The 20,325-nt window shown below is 43.3% G+C and overlaps 1 protein-coding gene across 2 annotated transcripts in view; it reads left to right on the top strand.

The window, feature by feature from the left end:
• Positions 1-12,249: 12,249 nt before the first annotated feature.
• LOC109926908 (serine protease 16) overlaps positions 12,250-20,325 on the top strand; it is a 36,207-nt gene continuing 28,131 nt past the window's right edge. The window contains exon 1 of one of the 2 annotated variants that reach the window (XM_048618312.1): positions 12,250-12,369. In XM_048618312.1, coding sequence (XP_048474269.1) covers positions 12,300-12,369 — 70 coding nt within the window. In that variant the 5' untranslated portion in view covers positions 12,250-12,299. Of the gene's footprint in view, positions 12,370-16,012; positions 16,108-20,325 lie in introns of those variants that run through there. The other variant, XM_048618313.1, reaches the window with a different exon arrangement.

Raw genomic sequence — 20,325 nt, 5'->3', positions numbered from 1 at the left:
GGTGTACCAATAATGTAACAGAACTGATAACCCACAGGTCTGGACTGATATGCAGGAGACAGGAATTCCAACTTTTAAATTCAGGTCATTAATACACCAGTGAATAAAATCATTCAGTCTCATTAATAACAACACTGCAATGACTGGATTGTTGTAAAAGCCCATCTGGTTCACAAATGTCTTTTAGCAAAGGAAACCCAGCGTCCTTACCTGGTCTGGCCTACGGTTTTTTTTAATTCACAGTGTGATTGAATCATACAGCACAGATCCAGACCCTTCAGTGCAATTTGTCGGCACTGACCAGATATTTCAATCTGAACTATTTGCCAGCATCTGGCCCATCTCCCTCTAAACCCTTTCTATTCATATACCCATCCAGATGCCTTTTCAATGTTGCAATTGTGCCTGCCTCCATCAAATCCTTTGGCAGCTCATTCCATACAAGCACCACCCTCTGTGTGAAAAAATTACCCTTCAGGTCTTTTTTAAATCTTTCCCCTCACCTTAAACCTATGCCCTCTAGTTTTGGACTTCCCCACCCTAGGGACAAGACCCTGGCTATTCACCCAATCCATGCCTGTAATGATTTATAAACCTCTATATGGTCACTCCTCAGCCTCCAATGCTCCAGGGAAAATAGCCCCAGCCTATTCACCTTCTCCCTGTAAACTCAAACCCTCCAGTCCTAGCAATATCCTTGTAAATCTTTTCTGCACCCTCTCACATTTAAAAATATCCTTCCTAAAGAAGGGCAACCAGAATTGTATGCAACATTTTAAAAGTGGCCTCACCAATGTCCTGTACAGCTGCAATGTGAAGTCCCAACTACTACAATCAATGTTCTGACCAATCAAGGCAAGCGTGCCAAACGTCTGCTTCATTGCCCTGTCTACCTGTGACTCCTCTTTCAGTGAACTATGTATCTGCACCCCTAGGTCTCTTTGTTCGGCAAACCACCTCAAGGCACCCCTGTTAGCTGTATAACTCCTGCCCTGGTTTGACATACCAAATTTCAACACCTCCCATTTATCGAAATTAAACTTCATCTGCCAATCCTCAGCCTATTGATCCATCTGATCAAGGTCCCTTTGTACTCCGAGATAATCTTCTTCACTGTCCACTACACCACCTATTTTGGTTTCATTTGCAAACTTATTAACCACGCCTCCTATTTTCACATCCAATTCATGTGATGGCTGCCAGAATTTATTCCCTGCCCCTAAATGCCCAGAGGGGAGTTGCTGTGGTTCTGGAGTCATACATTCAAGACCAGGTAAGGATGGCAAAGTTCCTCCCTTAAAGGGCATTAATGAACTAAATCAGGTTTTATGACAATCAACAGAAGGCTAGCTTTTCGTTGAATTGAAATTTTACCATTTGCCATGCTGGGATTTGACCGCATGATCCCAGAGCATGAATCCAGAACGTTACTAGTCCAGTGACATTATTATTACCCCACTGCCTCCCTTATTTCAGGCCCACTGCAATATAACTGCCCTCTGAAATGGCAAGGTCAGTTCAAAGGCAATTAGGGATGAGCAACAAATGTCAGTGATAACCACATCTCATGAAAGAATAAATAACAGGATAGGGAGTTTAAGTCAAACCAACATGAAGTGGACAAGTCCAGTAAGCTAGTGCATACAATGACTGTTTCCTGACCCCATACATTAATGATTACATGCAAACGAATATACGCTGATGAATGTCTACTGGGAATGGAACTAAAAGCAAGAGTGGATCAACAGGATTAGGATGTGGCCTGATTGCATTTAAACCAATAACCCAAACTAATTACTTGGATAAAGAGCTTCAAAAGAGTCACCAACAGTGACAATGAGATGCCAAATTAAACAGGACAGCTAGGGATAATGATAAAGAAGAAAATCTCAGTTGAGGATGAACAGGACTTTCACGACAAATTATTCAATCTGCAAAATAATAAATGTCAATGACTCATCACTTAATGAATTTGCTAGGGAATTGTTCAGAGAGTGGTTTGAATGTGGGACCATGACAGGAAGTGATTGAATAGTTCAAATGTATTTAAAGGGAAGTTAGATAAACACAAAGGAGAATGGAATAGAAAGATGAAGTAGGGACGGCTTGTGATGTATTGATAGTGTTACCACCTTTGGGTTCAAGTCTTACCTTTTGGCTATTTAAGATTAATTTGTAACGTAGTTAAGCAGGTTGATTACCAGCCTGTAAATCCTTCCAATATGCTGGATGACAACATTAAGAGTGGGAGGGTCTCCTGGTCAGCCATCCTGCAGAAGGTAATGGCACACCTCTGCATTATGTTGTCCTGTAGCATAGGTGAATACAAAGGAAGTCCTTGTCCATGACCCACTGAGAGAAAAACATTTTTGCACCTAAGTCTCATACTGAAAGGGGGCATGGTGTTAAAAGATGCAGCAAGTTTTTCCTACAGCAACTTCAAACCCATGACCATTATCCTCTAGAAGGACAAGGGCAGCAGTTACATGGGAACACCACCACCTGCAAGTTCCCCTCCAAGCCACTCACCGTCCTCACTTGGAAATATATCACCATTCCTTCAGTGTTGCTGGGCCAAAATCCTGGAACTTCCTCCATAACAGCATGTGGGTCTAGTTCAGTTCAAGAAGGCAGCCTATCTTCTGAAGGACCAACAAGGAATGGCCAATGAGTGCTGGTCCAGCCAGTGATGCCGACATCTCATGAATAAATAGAAACCACGAAAGAGGCTATCATTCAAAATTTGCATCAACTCTTTTACAATTTTAGTTTTTGTAGTATTTATTTTTACACAGGATTTGAACTTCTCTGGGTTGGACAACAAATATTGGCCATCTAATTGCCTTCGTACAGGTTTGCTTTGCTCTTGCAAAGGGCATTTAAGAGTCAGTCATATTGCTGTATGTCTGGAGACACGTCTAGGCCAGACTGGGTAAGGATGGCGGATTTTCTTCCCTAAAGGGACATTGGCGGACCGGATATTTTACAACAATCAACAATAGTTTCATGGTTAGCATTCCTGAGACTTCATTCCACAGACTGCAGTGGTGGCACATGAGTTCATGAGCAAGTGATAGACAGAGCTAAGCAATCCCACAACCAACGGATCAGTTCTAAGCTCTGCAGTTCTGCCACATCCAGTCGTGAATGGTGGTGGATGATTAAACAACTCACTGGGGGAGGAAGGTCCACAAATATCTCTATCTTCAATGATGGATGAGCCCAGCACATCAGTGCAAAAGATAAGGCTGAAGCTTTTACAGCAATCTTCAGCCAAAAGTGCAAAGTGGATGATCCATCTTGGCCTCCTCCAGTGGTCCCCAGTATTACAGATACCAGTCTTCAGCCAACTCGATATCAAAAAATGGTAGGAGACACTGGATACTGCAAAGGCTACGGGCCCTGACAACATTCCGGCAATAGTACTGAATACTTGCAGTTCCCTTAGCCAAGCTGTTCCAGTACAGTTACAACACTGGCAATGTGGAAAATTGTCCAAGTATGTCCTGTACACAAAAAGCAGGACAAATCTGACCTGGCCAATTACTGCCCAATTAGTCTACTCTCAATCATCAGTAAATTGATGGAAAGTGACATCAACAGTGCAATTAAGCAGAACCTGCTCAGCAATAACCTGCTGAGTGAGGCCCAGTTTGGGTTCCACCAGGGCTATTCAGTTCCTGACCTCATTACAGCCTTGGTTCAAACATGGACAAAAGAGCTGATTTCCAGAGGTGAGGTGAGAGTCGCAGCCCTTGATATCAAGGCTGCATTCGACTGAGTGTGGCATCAAGGAGCCCTAGCAAAACTGGAAACAATGGGAATCTCCAGTGGTTAGAGTCATATCTGGCACGTAGGAAGATGGTTATGGTTGTTGGAGGTCAGTCATCTCAGCTCCAGGACATTGCTTCAGGTGTTCCTCAGGGTAGTGTCCTAGACCCAGCCATCTCCAGCTGCTTCATCAATAACCTTCCCTCCATCATAAGGTCAGAAGTCAGGATGTTTGCTGATGATTGCACAATGTTCAGCACCATTCACAACTCCTCAGATACTAAAGCAGTCCGTGTCCAAATGCAACAAGATCTGGACAAAATCCAGAATTGGGCTGACAAGTGGCAAGTAACATTCATGCCCAACACATGCTAGGCATCATCAATAAGAGACAATCTAATCACCGTCCCTTGATATTCAATGGTGTTACCATCACTGAATACCCCATTGTCAACATCCTGTGGGTTATCATTGACCAGAAACTCAACTGGACTCACCACATAAATACAGTGGCCACAAGAGCTACAGTGGTCAGAAGTTGGGAATACTGCGGTGAGTAACTCACCTCCTGACTCCTCAAAGATTGTCCACCATCTACAAGGCACAAGTCAGGAGTGTGATGGAATACTCCCCACTTGCCTGGATGAGTGCAGCCCCAACAACACTCAAGAAGCTTGACACCATCCAGGACAAAGCAGCCCGCTTGATTGGTACTACATCCACAAGCATCCACTCCCTCCACCGCTGATGCTTAGTAGCAGCAGTGTGTACTATCTACAAGATGCGCTGCAGAAATTCATCAAAGATCCTCAGACAGCATCTTCCAAACTCACGACCACTTCCATCTGGAAGGACAAGGGCAACAGATGTATGGGAACACCACCACCTCCAAGTTTCCCTCCAAGCCACTCACCATCCTGACTTGGAAATATATCACTGTTCCTTCACTGTCATTGGGTCAAACACCTGGAATTCCCTCCCTAAGGCCATTGTGGGTCTACCCACAGTAGGTGGACTGCAGCGTTTCAAGAAGGCAGCTCACCACCACCTTCTCAAGGGCAACTAGGGATGGGTAAGAAATGCTGGCTAGCCAGCGATGCCCACATCCCATAAATGAATAAATAAACAAAAATGTCCCCAGAGTACTTGCCTTGGTTGTGCATTATTCATGCAATGACATTACTGCTAGGCCACTGCTCACTCTCCTAAATGGAAAATGCAATTTAGAGTTCTATAACGTAATGCATTTTGGCAGGTGCAACAAGGGAGGAGAATGCACAATAAATGGAAGGATAATGTGCAGTGAAGGAACATAGGGACCTTGGAGTATATGTCCACAAATCCTTAAAAGTAGCAGAACAGGTCAGTAAGGTGGTTAAGAGACATATGACACACTTTCCTTTGCTGAGGTATAGAATACAAAATCAGGGAGGTTATGTTCAAACTGTATGTCATGTTAACAATAATTGTCTCATAATTGAAAACACATTACAAGTTATAAAGCAGACATTACAGCAAACTAACTGATTTCTATGCATACAGCTTTGTTTTGGACCAGATCAGACTCCCTGAAAATACATTAAGATGGTAGCCTAGACCCTAACTTTTTCTTATTTCAAAGGTGAATGCGAGGTGTTGTTTTTCAGATGCAATTCAATTGGTCAAACTACTCGATGTTAAGCAAAACACAATTTATTCAAACACTATAGTTAGAATACAACAAAAGAAAGAGGAACCTGGGATAACTTAACTCTATTGGAAAGCTTAACAGAATAATAGATACAGTACCTCTAACTAATTAACTGTTCCAATATAGTAACGTCCCATAAACATACCCTTTGGCAAAAAGGCAAATTCAGAAAAACAGATTGTCTCATATGTTATCTTATCAGCAAGAAAGAGATACATGCAGCAGCTCCCCAGACAGACAGAGACAGAGACAGAGAGAGAGAGAGAGAGAGGGTAGCAGCCAGGATAGATTCACTGCCTTCCAACCCTGCCCAGACCCGAGCAACAACTAAGGATTTAGCCAAAAGCTAAATAAAAATCCTGGATCTGTGAGAGTTTGACCACACCCACTCAGGCTGCTTCTATTATTCTAATTTTTTTAAAAAACCAAGGCATCACAAGTTGTTTATCTTTTCATAGACTGCTCACTACCTATCCCATTATCTCTCTCTAAAAGAAACCAGGACAAAACATATTTCTTAAAGCCACAGCATCATCACAGCTTGCAGACCCACAGCAGACAACTGACAGGGAGAGTCTCATTATTACAAAAAAACAGCATATAGTCTTTAAAGGTGAACTCTCTTAAAGGCAAGGTACACATACAACATTGCATACAACAGTTCTAGCCACTGTGAGGCAAGAAAGGTGTGATTGCACTGGAGAGGATGCACAGAAGGTTTGTCAGGATGTTGCTAGGACTGGAAAATTTTAGCTACGAGGGGACATTGGATAGATTGGAATTATTTTCCTTGAAAATTAAGAGATAGAAAAGTGACTTAATTGAGGTCTATAAGATTAGGAGACAGAGCAAATGGGGATGATCTATTTATTTTAGCAGACAGTGAAAAACCAAGAGTCAGAGAATTAAATGAATTGGTGTTGGGGGAATGGAATCTCACCATAAACTTCCAATGAAGCTTGACATGACAGGAATGTATACCCCAACATAGGAGAACTCTGGTCATTAGAGAACTGCAGGCAATCAATGACCCTGTCTCATTTGAAGGTTTCAGACATAGTTGTCAAACAAAAACATTACCTCTGGCTAGACCTGACTCTATAGGACCGCCCTTCCTAAGGTTACCCACAGAAGTATGACCCCAACAAACCTTTGAATTTACCGATAAATTGAAACTGTCTTTTCCTCATTAATGATAAACTTGTCTTTGACAGTTATGAAGCTGGTTTCTCAACATGAGGCCAGACAGAATCATTGAGTGTTATAACACAAAAGAGGCCATTTGGCCTATAATGTTAGTGTAGAATATTGGTGTCCTACTGCTCCTCACCCCAATAATAATAACTGTAACTGAATTAATACATAGGAGAATAATCTTATTTTGGTCCGTATGTTGTAAAACCACGTGGATTTGTCCCTATCATGTTCTTAGCAATCATAAACAATACCTATAAACATATCACCTATTCATTGCTACAAATTTATGGTTAACCTGACCCTCTTGGACTATTGTAATCAAAGTGCCACATCTCACATGCAAAAAGCTATCACTTTGTTGAGTGAATGGGGAATAGCATACTACACGAGACTAAATTTGCAAAAGTGCAACATTATGGAATTGTGTTTGATATACACACACACACACCTTGATCCTTCTCTCATTAACTTAGACAATGCCAAGATTGCACACATGTGTATTAGGTACTTAGATTCAAAGTGATCTTAAATTGTATTACTAAATGCATAGAATGTTTAAGAGGGCTTTACATATCAATTTTCTAAATCATCACAGTGCATCTCAGAGTGAAAATTCACTGTTTAATAGTCACATCAGACCTATTGTTGAGTACAAAGTATCTGTTTGTAATGCAGGACTTACCAAAGAGCATGCGAACATGTTTCAAAGAGTTCAGAAGAAGCTCTGAAGCTACTCTGATATAATTAGCCAACTGAATGTGTATTCCCTTGCTAAAAGTCAGGAAAGGTCTATCTGGGCTTTAAAAATCTCCAGAATCCCAATGGCACTGTCTCTTGCCACATGAAAGAATATGTGTGTTGCAATTAAGGAGAAAAGATGCCATTCCTCAAATGAAATATCGAAGAAACAGACCACAAGACAGCTCAACACCCCTATTTTATAATTAATAAATTGACTGATTGAGGATTAATTTAACTCAACCTGACAATATCTGATCTGTGGACTTTAAAACAAAATTCAGAACATAGGAGACCTTTCACCTCTATTCTGTAAATTAAAAAGAACTGTATTTGCTGAATACTACACTATCAACATCTTGGGGGTTCCTACTGAATGAAACAAAACTGCACAAGCCATATAAATACAAACAAGAACATACGAACAAGGAACTCAGCAGGCCTGGCAGCATCAATGCAGTGAGAAACAGAGTTAAAGTGAGTCCAATATGATGCTTCTTTGGAACTGAAGGGGGCTGGAAAATGATGGGTTTTTTTTGATGACAGAGAGGGAGGAGGAGTGTAGAATGCTATGTTATGTTATGTTGGGCGGCATGGTGGCCCAGTGGCTAGCACTGCTGCCTCACAGCAACAGGGACCCAAGTTCAATTTCAGCCTTGGGCGACCTTCTGTGTGGAGTTTACACATTCTCCCCATTTCCGCTGGGTGCTTCGGATTCCTCCCACAGTTCAAAGGTGTGTGGTTAGTGGATCGGCCATGCTAAATTTCCCGTAGTGTCCAGGTTAGGTGGATTAGCCATGGGAAATGAAGGGTTACAGGGATGGGATAGGATAGGGTTATGGGGTGGCGGTGAGTTGGTGTAGGCTTGTTGGGCCAAATGGCCTGTTTCCACACTGTAGGGAGGTAAGTGGAACAGCTGGTGAGGGTGTCCACTGCAAAAGGCACAGAGAATGTTAATGGCTGTAGAGGAGCATATATGGATGGATCCTAGGTATTAATGGTGGAAATTAGTAGCAAAAAATAGGTGATCTCTCCAAAAGCAAGCCTATTTAAACAAGACACTGAAAGGAGGAAAGGGATGTAACCAAAATGGAGAACAGTGCTCATGCTCTGATGTTGTTGAACTCAGTACTGAGTCCTGAAGGCTGAAAAGTGCTTAGGTGGAAATTGAGGTAGTGTTCCTTTGGCTTTGCTGGAGCACTACAGGCCCAGGACAGAAATGACCCTAATCCTAACCCTTTCAGAGCCATATAAATACTGCAACTACAAAATCAGATCCGAGGCTGGGAATTCTGTGGCGAATAATTTACTTCTTGGTTCCCTAAAAGCCTGTCCACCACCTACAATGCATAAAGCAGGAATGTTGTGCAACACTTTCCACTTGCCTGGCTGAATATGACTTCAACTGCACTGAAGAAGCTTCAGAATTTTGTTGAGTTCCATGGATTTCTCTCCTTGAGGCCCTCGCAGGTTTTCACGCACTACTGTTCCAAACTCGCCTCATTAACTACTTAACAGCCCTAAAGTGCCTCTCACGTCTGATGTTAGCTTGATTCTATCACTTGTACCCAGAAGAACTCACCACTGCCTCGATATCCCAGAATAGACCAGCAGCCCTGGCACCCGCACCATCTTTAAAAGGCCATTGTGCATCTGGAAAAGCACCAGCAGGAATTGCACCATACAGTTTGCGCCATCTGGTTTGGCAGATAAGGGGAAATTGGTGCCCTGCTCTGCAGACAGATACCTAGAGGTCCTGGTCAATGGGGTTGGCCATCCTTTACCCCTTGGTCTGAGTGAGGAGGCCATCCCATTAGACCCTGACAGCCTGGACTGAGGTTGCCACCTGAATTGGCATGTTCTCACCTGTCTTGAAGAATGCTCAGCAGCGAAGGAAGAAGCTCAATGACATTATCCACTTAGCCAGGGTAAGAGCTCCTCTCTGATACTTCATACACATACTATCTCTGCTACTGCACCCACCTTCCACCAAGGCTGTACCCCACTCATTATTACATGCAACATCTTCCTTCATTCACTCTCACCTGCCCCAAACCCAAGTAGACGGGGAGAAATTGTTTGCATTGTGAAAGGATCAAGACCCAGGGGCCACTGATTTAAAGTGATTTGCATAACAAGTGAATGCAAAGTGAGAACATGCTTTTCGCACAGAGAGTAGTTAGGATATGGAATGCACTGTCTAGAAATGGTGGTGGAAGCATGTTCAGTTGAAGCATTCAAGAGGGCATTGGATGAAATTTTGACTTGAAATAATGTGTATAAGTATGGGGAAACACAAGAAATTAGTAGTAGGTAATGATGCTCATTTGAAGAATCAGACAGACACGATAGGTCAAATGGCTACACAGGCACAGGCACCCAATGTGCAGAATGGACCATGCTCACAGACCATCACTGCCTTGCCTTTATTGCACTCCCTGCCCGAACCAGACCTACCAGGCTCACAGTACCTCTGTCTTGTCTTGCTGTTTAGTGCTGGCATAAAGACAGGAAGATTGTCATGGTTGTCAGCAGCCCTCAGCCAGATCAAAGGAGACAGCCTTCAGCAGGGGGTCTCGGCACAGTAAGTTAATGGTAACCTCGAATATCAGTCTAGAGGCTTGGGTACCGTCAGTCACCACTTGCCAAAATCATAGAATTGGGGAAGTGTTATGATGCAGACAAGGGCCATTGGGCCCATCGTGCCTGCCCTGACATTATATTACATAATATGGGAAAATGTGAGGTAATGCACTTTGGCAGGAAAAATAGAGGAAGTGAATATTATTCAAATGGAGAAATATTGCAAAAAGCCACAGAATAGAGGGAGTTGGAAGTCCTTGTGAAGAAATCACAAAAAGCTAGCAAAGAAGTTCAGCAGATAATAGGTAATGCAAATGGAATGTTGGTCTTTATTTCAAAAGGGCTGGGGTATAAAAATAGGGAAGTCATGTTAAAATTAAACAAGGCACTAGTCAGACCACAGCTGAAATACTGTGAACAATTTTGGGCCAATTATCTAAGAAAAGATATACTGGCAATGGGATGTTGGTCTTTATTTCAAAAGGGCGAGGGTATAAAAATAGGGAAATGTTGCTCAAACTATACAAGACACTAGTCAGACCACAAAAAGAACAACAAAAACAGACGTTGTAGGAAAAGCTCAGCAGGTCTGGCAGCATCTGTGAAGAAAAATCAATTAACGTTTCAGGTCTAGTTTCCCTTCCTCAGATCACAGTTGGAACACTGAACAATTTTGGGTCAGTTCTATAGGCAGCAGGAGTTGTTGAGCGAAAGTTCACTAGGCTAAGACTGGTTTTGGAAGGACTATCTTGGGAGGAGAGCTTGAGTAGATTGGGCCTGTACTCTTTAGAGTTAAAGAATGAGAGACAAATTTGTTAAAATAAACCAGTTTTTTAGGTGACAAAGAGGTTTTCTTTTCTCCTCATGGGAGAGTCTAGGACCAGAGGGCATAATCTCAGAGTAAGGGGTCACATAATTTAAGAGCGAGAAGAGGAGAAATTTATTCACTCAGAGGGTAGTGAATCTGTGGAATTATTTACCACAGGGGACTGTAGTGGCTGGGTCATTAAGTATCTTTAAGGCTGAGATGACAGATTTTCTAATTAGTAAGAGAATCAAGGGTTATAGGGAAAAGTTGAAGATTATCAGTCCAGCCATGACTCTGTGATAACCCCTACGAGGGAATCACTAATCAATGGCCTGGTGGAGGTCACTGAGTATGAGTCCCATTGGTAGGTAATGGCCTGCCCAGCAGGAATTCATCACCTGAGCCTTTTATACAGTAGACTCGGGTATGGGCCTGCAGAGCTTCTTTTCTTATTCATTGGATGAGGGTGTCACTGCCTAGGTCAGCGTTTATTGCCCATCCCTAATTACCCAGAGTGCAGTTAAGACAGGGCCAGGAGTCATATGTAGGCCAGACCAGGTAGGAATGGCGGTTTCCTTCCTTAAGGACACTAGTGAACCAGATGGGCCTTAATTCCATGTTTATTGAATTCAAATTCCACCATCTGCTATGGCAGGGTTTGAACCCTGATCTGTGGAACGTTATCTGGGTCTTTGGATTAACAGTCCAGCAATAATGCCACTTGGTCATTGCCTCCCTGTGACTCTAAAACTAAGACTATATAACTGTCTATGTGGACCAAGAGTAGCCTATGCATGCCATGAGTAGAGCTTTAATTTGGTATTCAGCAATAAAGAATGTTACTTTCTAGCCATGCTTCCTGAGTTATTACAATCCCACTGAATGGTGGAGCAGCTTTGATGGGCTGAACAGCCTGCTTCTGCTAATAAATCTTATGGTCTCATGAGGTCATTTGGGTGAATGAAATAGATTCGTGGGGAGTTAGCTCTGCCTAATATTTATCCCTCGATTGACATCGCAATAACCACATTGGTTACTATCATGGGCTAACAAGGTGTAGAGCTGGATGAACACAGCAGGCCAAGCAGCATCAGAGGAGCAGAAAAGCTGAAGTTTCGGGTCTCTTGGTTACTATCGTATTGCTCTTTGTGGGATCTTGCTGTGCGCAAAACTGCCTGCAGTGTCACTCTCCTTTCTAACAAGTGATTGCACATCCAAGGTACTTAATCGGCTGCAAAGCACGCTCAAATGTCGGTGGCTGTGAAAAACACCGTTTCAAAACTGGTCTTGCCGTAGGAAGAATTCACTCACACTAATAATCTGCCTGGCAACAATGCACCATTCAGAATCAAGAGGTACGGTAACTGACAGGCCGACTAGCCAATGGAAGGGAGGAGCAGGCATGTGGGTGGGGATCATGTGATGCTGCGTCTTATGACTGAGCTCTCAAGGGCAGGGAGACTTTTGCGAGTTCCTGGAAGTGGTGTATGTGGAGTTGGATTTGGGTTGGGGATGTTGTTGGCTCCGATCGCTGTGTTGTTTCTCCCTTGGCTGGAGTCCGCACTCAGCCTGGGGCTCGGAGGTAAGAAGTTGCGGGCAGAGACTGTCAGTGAGCCCTGAGGAACTCACACGGGGAGAGAGAATGAATGATAGAGTAGTTCTGAGGAAGGGTCACCGGACCTGAAACGTTAACTCTGTTTTCTCCTTCACAGATGTTGCCAGGCCTGCTGAGCTTTTCCAGCAACTTTGTTTTTGTTCCTGATTTACAGTATCCGCAGTTCTTTTGGTTTTTATTGAATGACAGTATGTTGGGCTGGATTGGGGACGGTGAGAACAGTGGGCTGGGAGGATGAGGATATGGGGCTAGTAGGGGTCGAAGAGTGTGCTGCGGAGGAGAGTTGGTGAGAGTGTACGGGAGGACAGAGGGTCTAGTTGCGGTGGGAGGGGTGCTGGATGAATGGTGGGGTTACAGAGAGAGATGGAGTGTGGTTGGGGTGTGGTGGGAGGGGAGATTGAGAGAGTGGAGTAGGAAATGGTGTAAGAGAGAGTGGGGAAGTAGAGGGCTGTATAAGGGAGGTGGGGTGAGGTATGGGTTGTAATGGAGGTGGCAGAAGGACTGTTGAGAGAGAGGGAGGTGAGTCTTGCTTCAGGGCTGGCTTAGGAGGAAGATGGAGGGAGTATGCTGTATTTGGCCAGTAGCAGGAAGATGATGAATCACTTTGAAGTAAGAGCAAGAGCTGGCCATTTGGCCCTTCAAGCCTACTCCTCCATTGGACAATTTTCTGTCTGATCTACATCATGTCTACCTTCCTACACTATGCCCTTTAATGTCCAAAAAAATTATCTGCATCTGTCTTGAATATTAAACTTTTCATGCAGAAGGAGGTGTGTGTATGGAATGAGCTGCCAGTGGAAGTAGTGGAGGTGGGTATGACTACAACATTTAAAGGGTATCTAGGTGGGTATATGAATAGGAAGGGTTTTGAGGGATATGGACCAAATGCTGGCAAATGGGACGAGATTAGTTTACGATAGCTGCATGGATGAGTTTGACTGAAGGGTCTGTTTCTGTGCTGTACAACTCTGACTATGAATTGCTGAGTATCTGCAAGCTCCTTGGGTATAGAAGTCAAAAGACACTGACTGAGGGAGTGTTGGATGAGGGTGAAGTATGGTGTGGAAGAGAAATTTAGATACTGTGACTCAGTCTAGTTCATTGATCTACTTCTGCTTAATTGGGTAGCTGCAGTTTCTGGATTTTAACCATGGTCACCATTGCGGTTTCTTTTGAGTGCTTATGTTTGAAGACCAAACCTCGATAGGCAATCTGGATCTCTCGCCTTGGGCAACTTTCTAGCTTTATCAAAAGCAAAACAACAGCAAATTCAGGTCAGGTAACATCTGTGGGGAGAAATAGAGTTAATGCCTTTATATTGAGACGCCCTTCGATCGGAACAGACTCGCAAGCGCCTTTTGCATCTTTTTCTGCTGGTTTGTGAGCAAATTGGAGTTAAGATCTGTGGTCAGCAATTTGTATTGTCCACAACTGCAAAATGATTATGATGCATTGGGGTAGTGCACTGTAAATTGACCTCCCTTTATTTCCAGAGTTGTTGAATGTTAACGTTTCTTAGGAGGGATGCATGGTGCCCCATTACATGCTTTCCACACCAGGGCTGATAGACAGTATGGGCCAAGTTTCTGTACTTAACAAGAAATTATTAATTGTAGATGATTTAGACTATAGCCACAAGTAAACAAAACACACCTAACCAAAGCTTTAATTCCTTAAAATGCCCCTTATATACACACTCAGACACATATATGCCCTACCCAAAAAAAACAGGGAAATTGTTATTGGCAAAGGTTGAAAAAAGCCAGTTCAGTCATCTTTGCTTGCCTAATCTGATGTTGAGATGATCCTCCAGCTAGTCAGGCCAATGATGTTTGGTTGTCTTTCTCTGGAAGCTTCAAGTTTTACAAGAAAAGTGACTGATTGCCTTGAGAAAATATCTCTGATTTACCATTTTGAAAAGCAGCAACTGCTGCAGGGAAGGTAATTGGTTTTCTTCACACTTGAACTGAGTTTTTTTTCTGTCTTTTTACTAAAGAATAGGCAGCTTCTGCTGGGGATAACAGCACCACTTCTGTGTCTTTGTATCTGCATCTCTATCTGTCTGGTTTCCACATCTAACCTGCTGAGTTAGCTGAGAAACAATCAGCAACACTTGTAAACAGGGATGAAAGATAATTGCGGGTGTATGGAAAAATTGAAAGTTGGGGTTTAAAATCAGATCAGCCAAGATTTATTGAATGACATAGGCTTGAGCAGCTTTTTGTTCTTTGCTCACAAACAACTGTTTGACTCCTTAATGTCTGAATATCACAGAAACCCAGAGCCACAAAACAGATTGTGGCATGGTGGCTCAGTGGTTAGCACTGCTGCCTCACAGCGCCAGGCACACGGGTTTGATTCTACCCTCTGGTGACTCTGTGGAGTTTGCACGTTCTCCCCATGTCTGCATGGGTTTCCTCCCACAGTCCAAAGATGTGCAGGTTAGGTGGATTGGCCGTGCTAAATTGCCCGTAGTATTCAGGGATGCCTAGATAAGGTGGGTTAAAGGGGGATGGGTCGGTGTGGACTTGTTGGGCCAAAGGGTTTGTTTCCACACTGTAGGGATTCTATGGTCTGTCACATTGGATATCAAATTCCTTGCTGTGGAAAAAGTGTGGCCATCCTTATAAATCCCTTTTTGTTGTTTTTAAAAATTCTTTCACATTGCAATCCAGATTTTAGACAAGAATAAGAAGCCTTACAGGATTGAATCCTTTTTTCCAAAGAAGTCCTACCAGACTCCATGTTAACTATATTTCTTTTTCCTCAGATGCTGGCAACCTGCTGAGTTCCTCAAGTATGTTCTGTTTTTGTCACGCCCAGAGCAGTAATGAGGGAATCACTGTGGAAGGATCTTCTCTCTCTTGAGACTACATCCTTTCTGTCCTGTTGAAGGGATCCTTTGCATCCATTGGCCACTGTCTGAAGAGGACTTGAGGATATTTACCTATCACTTGGCCATTATTTTTTTGCCCTCAATGAACATTGCTGAAACAGATTTTCTTTGTGTGGGATCATGCTCTGTGCAAATTAGCACAGATTATTAGTGCAGGAAAAGGCCATGTGGCTGTTCATGTCGTGGCACTAGTGCTCTGAGCATTTCAACTTGGTGCCAATCTCCTGCCTTTTCCCCCAATAACTTCACACAATCATCTTTATTTAACAAATCTAATACCCTCCTGAATGCCTCAGTTAAACCTGCGTCCTCCACACTTTCCAGGAGTGCATCCAGACCCTTGCTATTTGTCACAAAAGAATTCCTTTTGTCATCTTGAGTTTCTTTTGCAAAACACTTTAAAACTGCCACAGCCACAAACAAGTAACAAAAATTACTGGAAAAGCTCAGGTCTGGCAGCATTTGTGGAAAGAAATCAGTTAACATTTCAGGTCGAGTGACCCTTCCTCAGAACACTTTTTTTTTTAAAAAACTGCCATTAGTTCCCAACCCATTTGGGAACAGGAACATTTTCTTACCCCCTCAGCTCTGACCAGACCACTCATTAGAATCCCTCCAATGGAAGCAGGCCATTAGGCCCATTTTAAGTCTACACCATCTAAAGAGTATCCCATCCAGATCTACCCTCCTGCCCACCCTTTCCCTGTAACCCCTCGTTCCCCATGGCTAATCCACCTCGCCTGCACATCTTTTGGACATCACGATTGTGAAAACTTCAATCAAATCTGCTCTTAGCTGTCTTCTCTAAGGTAAGTGTTGTAACATCTCCAGATTATCCTCATTACTGAAGCATCTCATCTCTGGCACCATTCTTGTTAACCTCTTCTGCACTCTCCCCAGTGCAGTTGCATCTTTTTCCATTTACATGCTTTCTACATTTACAACAGTGACTACGCTGTCATTCTGCTTCCTTGACTGCAGAGTGATTTGAGCTTCTCAAGGTTGCAAAATGGCGTTGATTTGTTTGTTCTTGTTGGTCTTGACTTAGAATTCCCTGTTTCTCATGAGTGAAATTTTTCTGCTTGGGAGGCAGCTTCACTTTCTACGTGATTGGATGTGTCTAGCTGTGGCCTATATATTCTAGCAGAAGAAAGCATCCCAGGGTTCCTCACAGGAGCATTACCAAGCAAAAATTTGACACCAGCACATTGGAGGTATCGGGTCAAAAGCTAAAATATTGGTGAAAAGAATAGTCTTGAGAGAAGTTCTGAGGAGGGGTGAATTTCAGATCCTCCAATTCCAAGCAGGGCTGATGATGGTGAAACAGTGGAAATCGGGGAAGCTGGAGAGTCTGGAATTCAAGGAGCATGATAACTTGAATGTTTTTGTGGCTGCAGGAGTTTACAAGGATAAAGGTGAGACGTGGAGTGATGGGAAAAGGAGAATGTGAATTTTTTGAAATTATTGTTGGACAGGAGCTGGACCAAGTCCTGAGGCAGATGGATGAATGGGTGTGGTGTGAGCAGCCATTGCTGGTTCTTGGTTGCAGAGACCTTACTGTTGTCAGTATGTGACTGGGATCCTTGAGGTGTGAGGTGCTGGGATATTGCAGTGAGCTGTCATTCTACATTCTGTTTGACGTGCAAATTAACTCCTCACTGCAGGGGTAGAGAGAGGATAAAATACTGGGATTGGAGTATTTTGGGCAAACATTGGTCACCATAGGCAGAGACTGGACTGGCCATAATACTTTAGCTACAACAGCAGGTCAGAAGCTCGGAATCCTGCAGCTGACTCCCTACACCCTGTCCACCATCTACAAGGCACAAGTCAGGAGTGTGATGGAATACTCCCCACTTGCCTGGATGTGTGCAGCTCCAACAACACTCAAAGCTCAACACCATCCAGAGCAAAGCAGCCTGATTGACATCACATCCATAAATATTCTCTCCCTTCACCTGCTCAGTAGCAGTGCATAATGTCTACTAAATGTGCTGCAAAAATTCAGAGGGTCCTGAGACAGCACCTTCCAAATGCAAGACTAGCCTACTTCTGCTTCAGCATCTTCTATTCAGTCTGAGCATGCTTCAGTATTCAATGAAAAGACTGATCTGAATCTTCAATCCACATTTTCCTTTTTGCCATAATGCTTGATGTCTTTGCAGAATGAACATTTGTTAGCCTTGAATATATGCAATAGCTCAACCTCTGCAGCAAAGAATTCTCCATTTCCTCCCCTCTGACAGAAGACGTTCCTCCTCACCTCTATTAAATGAGACCTCTTATTCTAAGCTGTCCCATCTGGAAGGGCAAGGGCAGCAGATACATGGGAACACCGTCTGCATGCACCCCTTCAAGCCATTCACCATCTTAACTTGGGGAAAATATCATTGTTCCTTCAATGTGGCTGGGTTAAAATCCTGGCATTCCCTCCCTAACAGCATTGTGGGTGTACCTACACCAAATGGACTGCAACAGTTCAGGAAGGTGGCTTGCCACCAACTTCTCAAGGGTGTCGATGGAGTGGCAATAAATAACCCAGCCAGTGATGCCCACAATGACTTAATTTAAAAACCAAAGCTACTAGTGAAATGGAATCAATAGCAGGTCTCCACTTGATGCAGATTGTGATGCTGCCTCTGGCTTGTCTGCCTGTTTGGACCTGTTGCAAAGTGTCAGAGCCTGAAGCAAACAATCCTTGCCCCTCCCTCTGCCAAGTATGACCCCCCCGCCCCCCCAAACTGCCTCCCACCACCCATTCCCTATTTTTGGTTTGCTTTCCAGCCCCAGTTCTCCTCTGCCAGGCCTACTCCTGCCCACTGCCATTCCCACTTCCATCTTGAGGTTGGTCAGCTGTTTTTTTTATTTTCAGTATTTCCTTGTCACTGTGGTGTACTTTAAACTGTGGTACAATTACATGAGCTGCAGTGATATGAGGGGCTAGGCTGAAAGTAGAGGACATGCAGAAGAACCAACCTGTTAGCAGCATTGAAACCATGTTGCTGAATGGGCAACACTGAGCAGATGCAGAGGAGGATGATGCATGTGTTCTTATTCACCAGAAACGTGGTGACTTTCCCAATTATTGCTGCTCCCATCCCTTGGGACATCTTCACTAATTTCAACCATGGTGTCCTGTCAACCAAGTACAGTTGGTCTTAGTTAAAACTTTTGTATACTGATGAAAAACAATACATTAGCTGTTTCATGTCCACATCAAATAGAGTAAATGTCCCTATCTAACACTCCAGGACAGGTACAGAACAGGATTAAATACAATAAAGGTTACTGTATGCTATAAAGTGAAAGTAAAGCTGTCTTTTGCACAGTCCCCATCAGACACTCAGCTCTGTTCTTACCGGAATCTTACAGCAAAAGACGATCTTCATTACATGAGCCTGCATTCAAAACAAATCCTGATCCTGTAGGTGAAATTTCTACTAGTGCTGTTTTGGTGAAAATAACTATTGCATTTAGTTTGTGTGATGGTCTGTAGCTGACTGCCTGTTGGTATTAGTTAAGAACATATTTCAGCACAGATTTATTTTTGAATTATGGTTGTCATTTAGGGTATAAGGCCTGGCCCACTTCCATCTCCTTTTGTTTATCTCAACAACACTTCTCTCTGGAAGGTTGTTGACTTGCTCGCCAAGCTGGCTTGTTTTTGTTCAGACGTTTTGCCACTATGCTAGATAACATCAGTGAGGCCTCCAATGAAGTGATGTTGTCCCACTCTGCTTGGAATTTATACTGTCCTATCCATTATGGTGAGTAGTGTCATTTCCAGTTTTGTACTGTATGGGTTTGTATATGGGATCCAATTCTGTTTGTTGATTGCCTTTATGGGTTGAGAACCATGCCCCTAGGAATTCCTGTGTCAGTTTGGCTTGGGTTATTATGGTTACATTGTCCCAGTTAAACTGATGAGCCTTCGTTGTCCGAGTGCACTGATATTAAAGAAAGTTTGTCGTGTCGTTTTGCTGCTAGCTGATGTTTGTGTATTCTGATGGCTAGTTTCCTTCCTGTCTGTCCAATGGGGAGTTCCAAACTTCAGTATACAGGAAAGCAACACACTGACCAAATACTCAACTTCCACAGTAACCACCCTGACATCCACAAACAAAGCTGTTAGGACACTATTTAAATGGGCCACCATTCACTGCAGCACGTCAGAACTGTGCAGGAAAGAGAAAGAGCACCTATACAAAATCTTCACTATGAAAAGGTATCCTTACAACTTCATCCGCAGATGCCTACTAAACCGACAACGACAAGAGGACACAGTATGCCCTAACACACTGGCTACACTGCCCTACGTCAAGAACATAATTGGAACTGACAACGAGACTCCTATGACCACTAGAAGTCATGGTGGCACGCAGCCCACAGTCACTCCACCACAAACACTGAAGAATTAAAGACCCCATTCCCACAACATGCAGAACCAACGTAGTTGACAAAATACCATGCAATGACTGACTTCCACAAGTTGGGCAGACAGGAAGGAAACTAGCCATCAGAATACATGAACATCAGCTCGCAGCAAAATGGCATGAGGAACTTTCCTCAAGATCGGTACACTCGGACAATGAAGGCCGTCAGTTTAACCGGGACAAAGTAATAGTAGCCCAAGCCAAACATAGACGTGCACGGGAATTCCTAGAGGCATGGTTCTCCACCATACTTCGATCAACAAATATATAGAATTGGACCCCAAGTACAGAACAATACCAGAAATGACACTACTCCCCATAATGGACCGGATCATATAAATTCCAAGCAGAGTAGAACAACAACACTTCATCAGAGCCCTTGCTGATGTTAACTAGTATGGTGACGAAACGTCTGAACAAAAACAAGTTAATAACTTCACCCACAACCCAAGCTACAAATCTTTGCTAAAACCTTAAACTAATCTCTGTAAGCTGTGCACAAGTTCTCAGTCAACAAAAATAAATAAAATGGATTAATCTCTCACGACGATAAGAGACTTGTATTTCCACAGAGATAGCAGGAGCTGCAGATGC

The sequence above is a fragment of the Rhincodon typus genome, chromosome 39 (assembly GCF_021869965.1).
Source record: "Rhincodon typus isolate 14 chromosome 39, sRhiTyp1.1, whole genome shotgun sequence".
NCBI classification, from domain to species: Eukaryota; Metazoa; Chordata; class Chondrichthyes; order Orectolobiformes; family Rhincodontidae; genus Rhincodon; species Rhincodon typus.
This window is presented reverse-complemented; position numbering and strand designations above follow the sequence as displayed.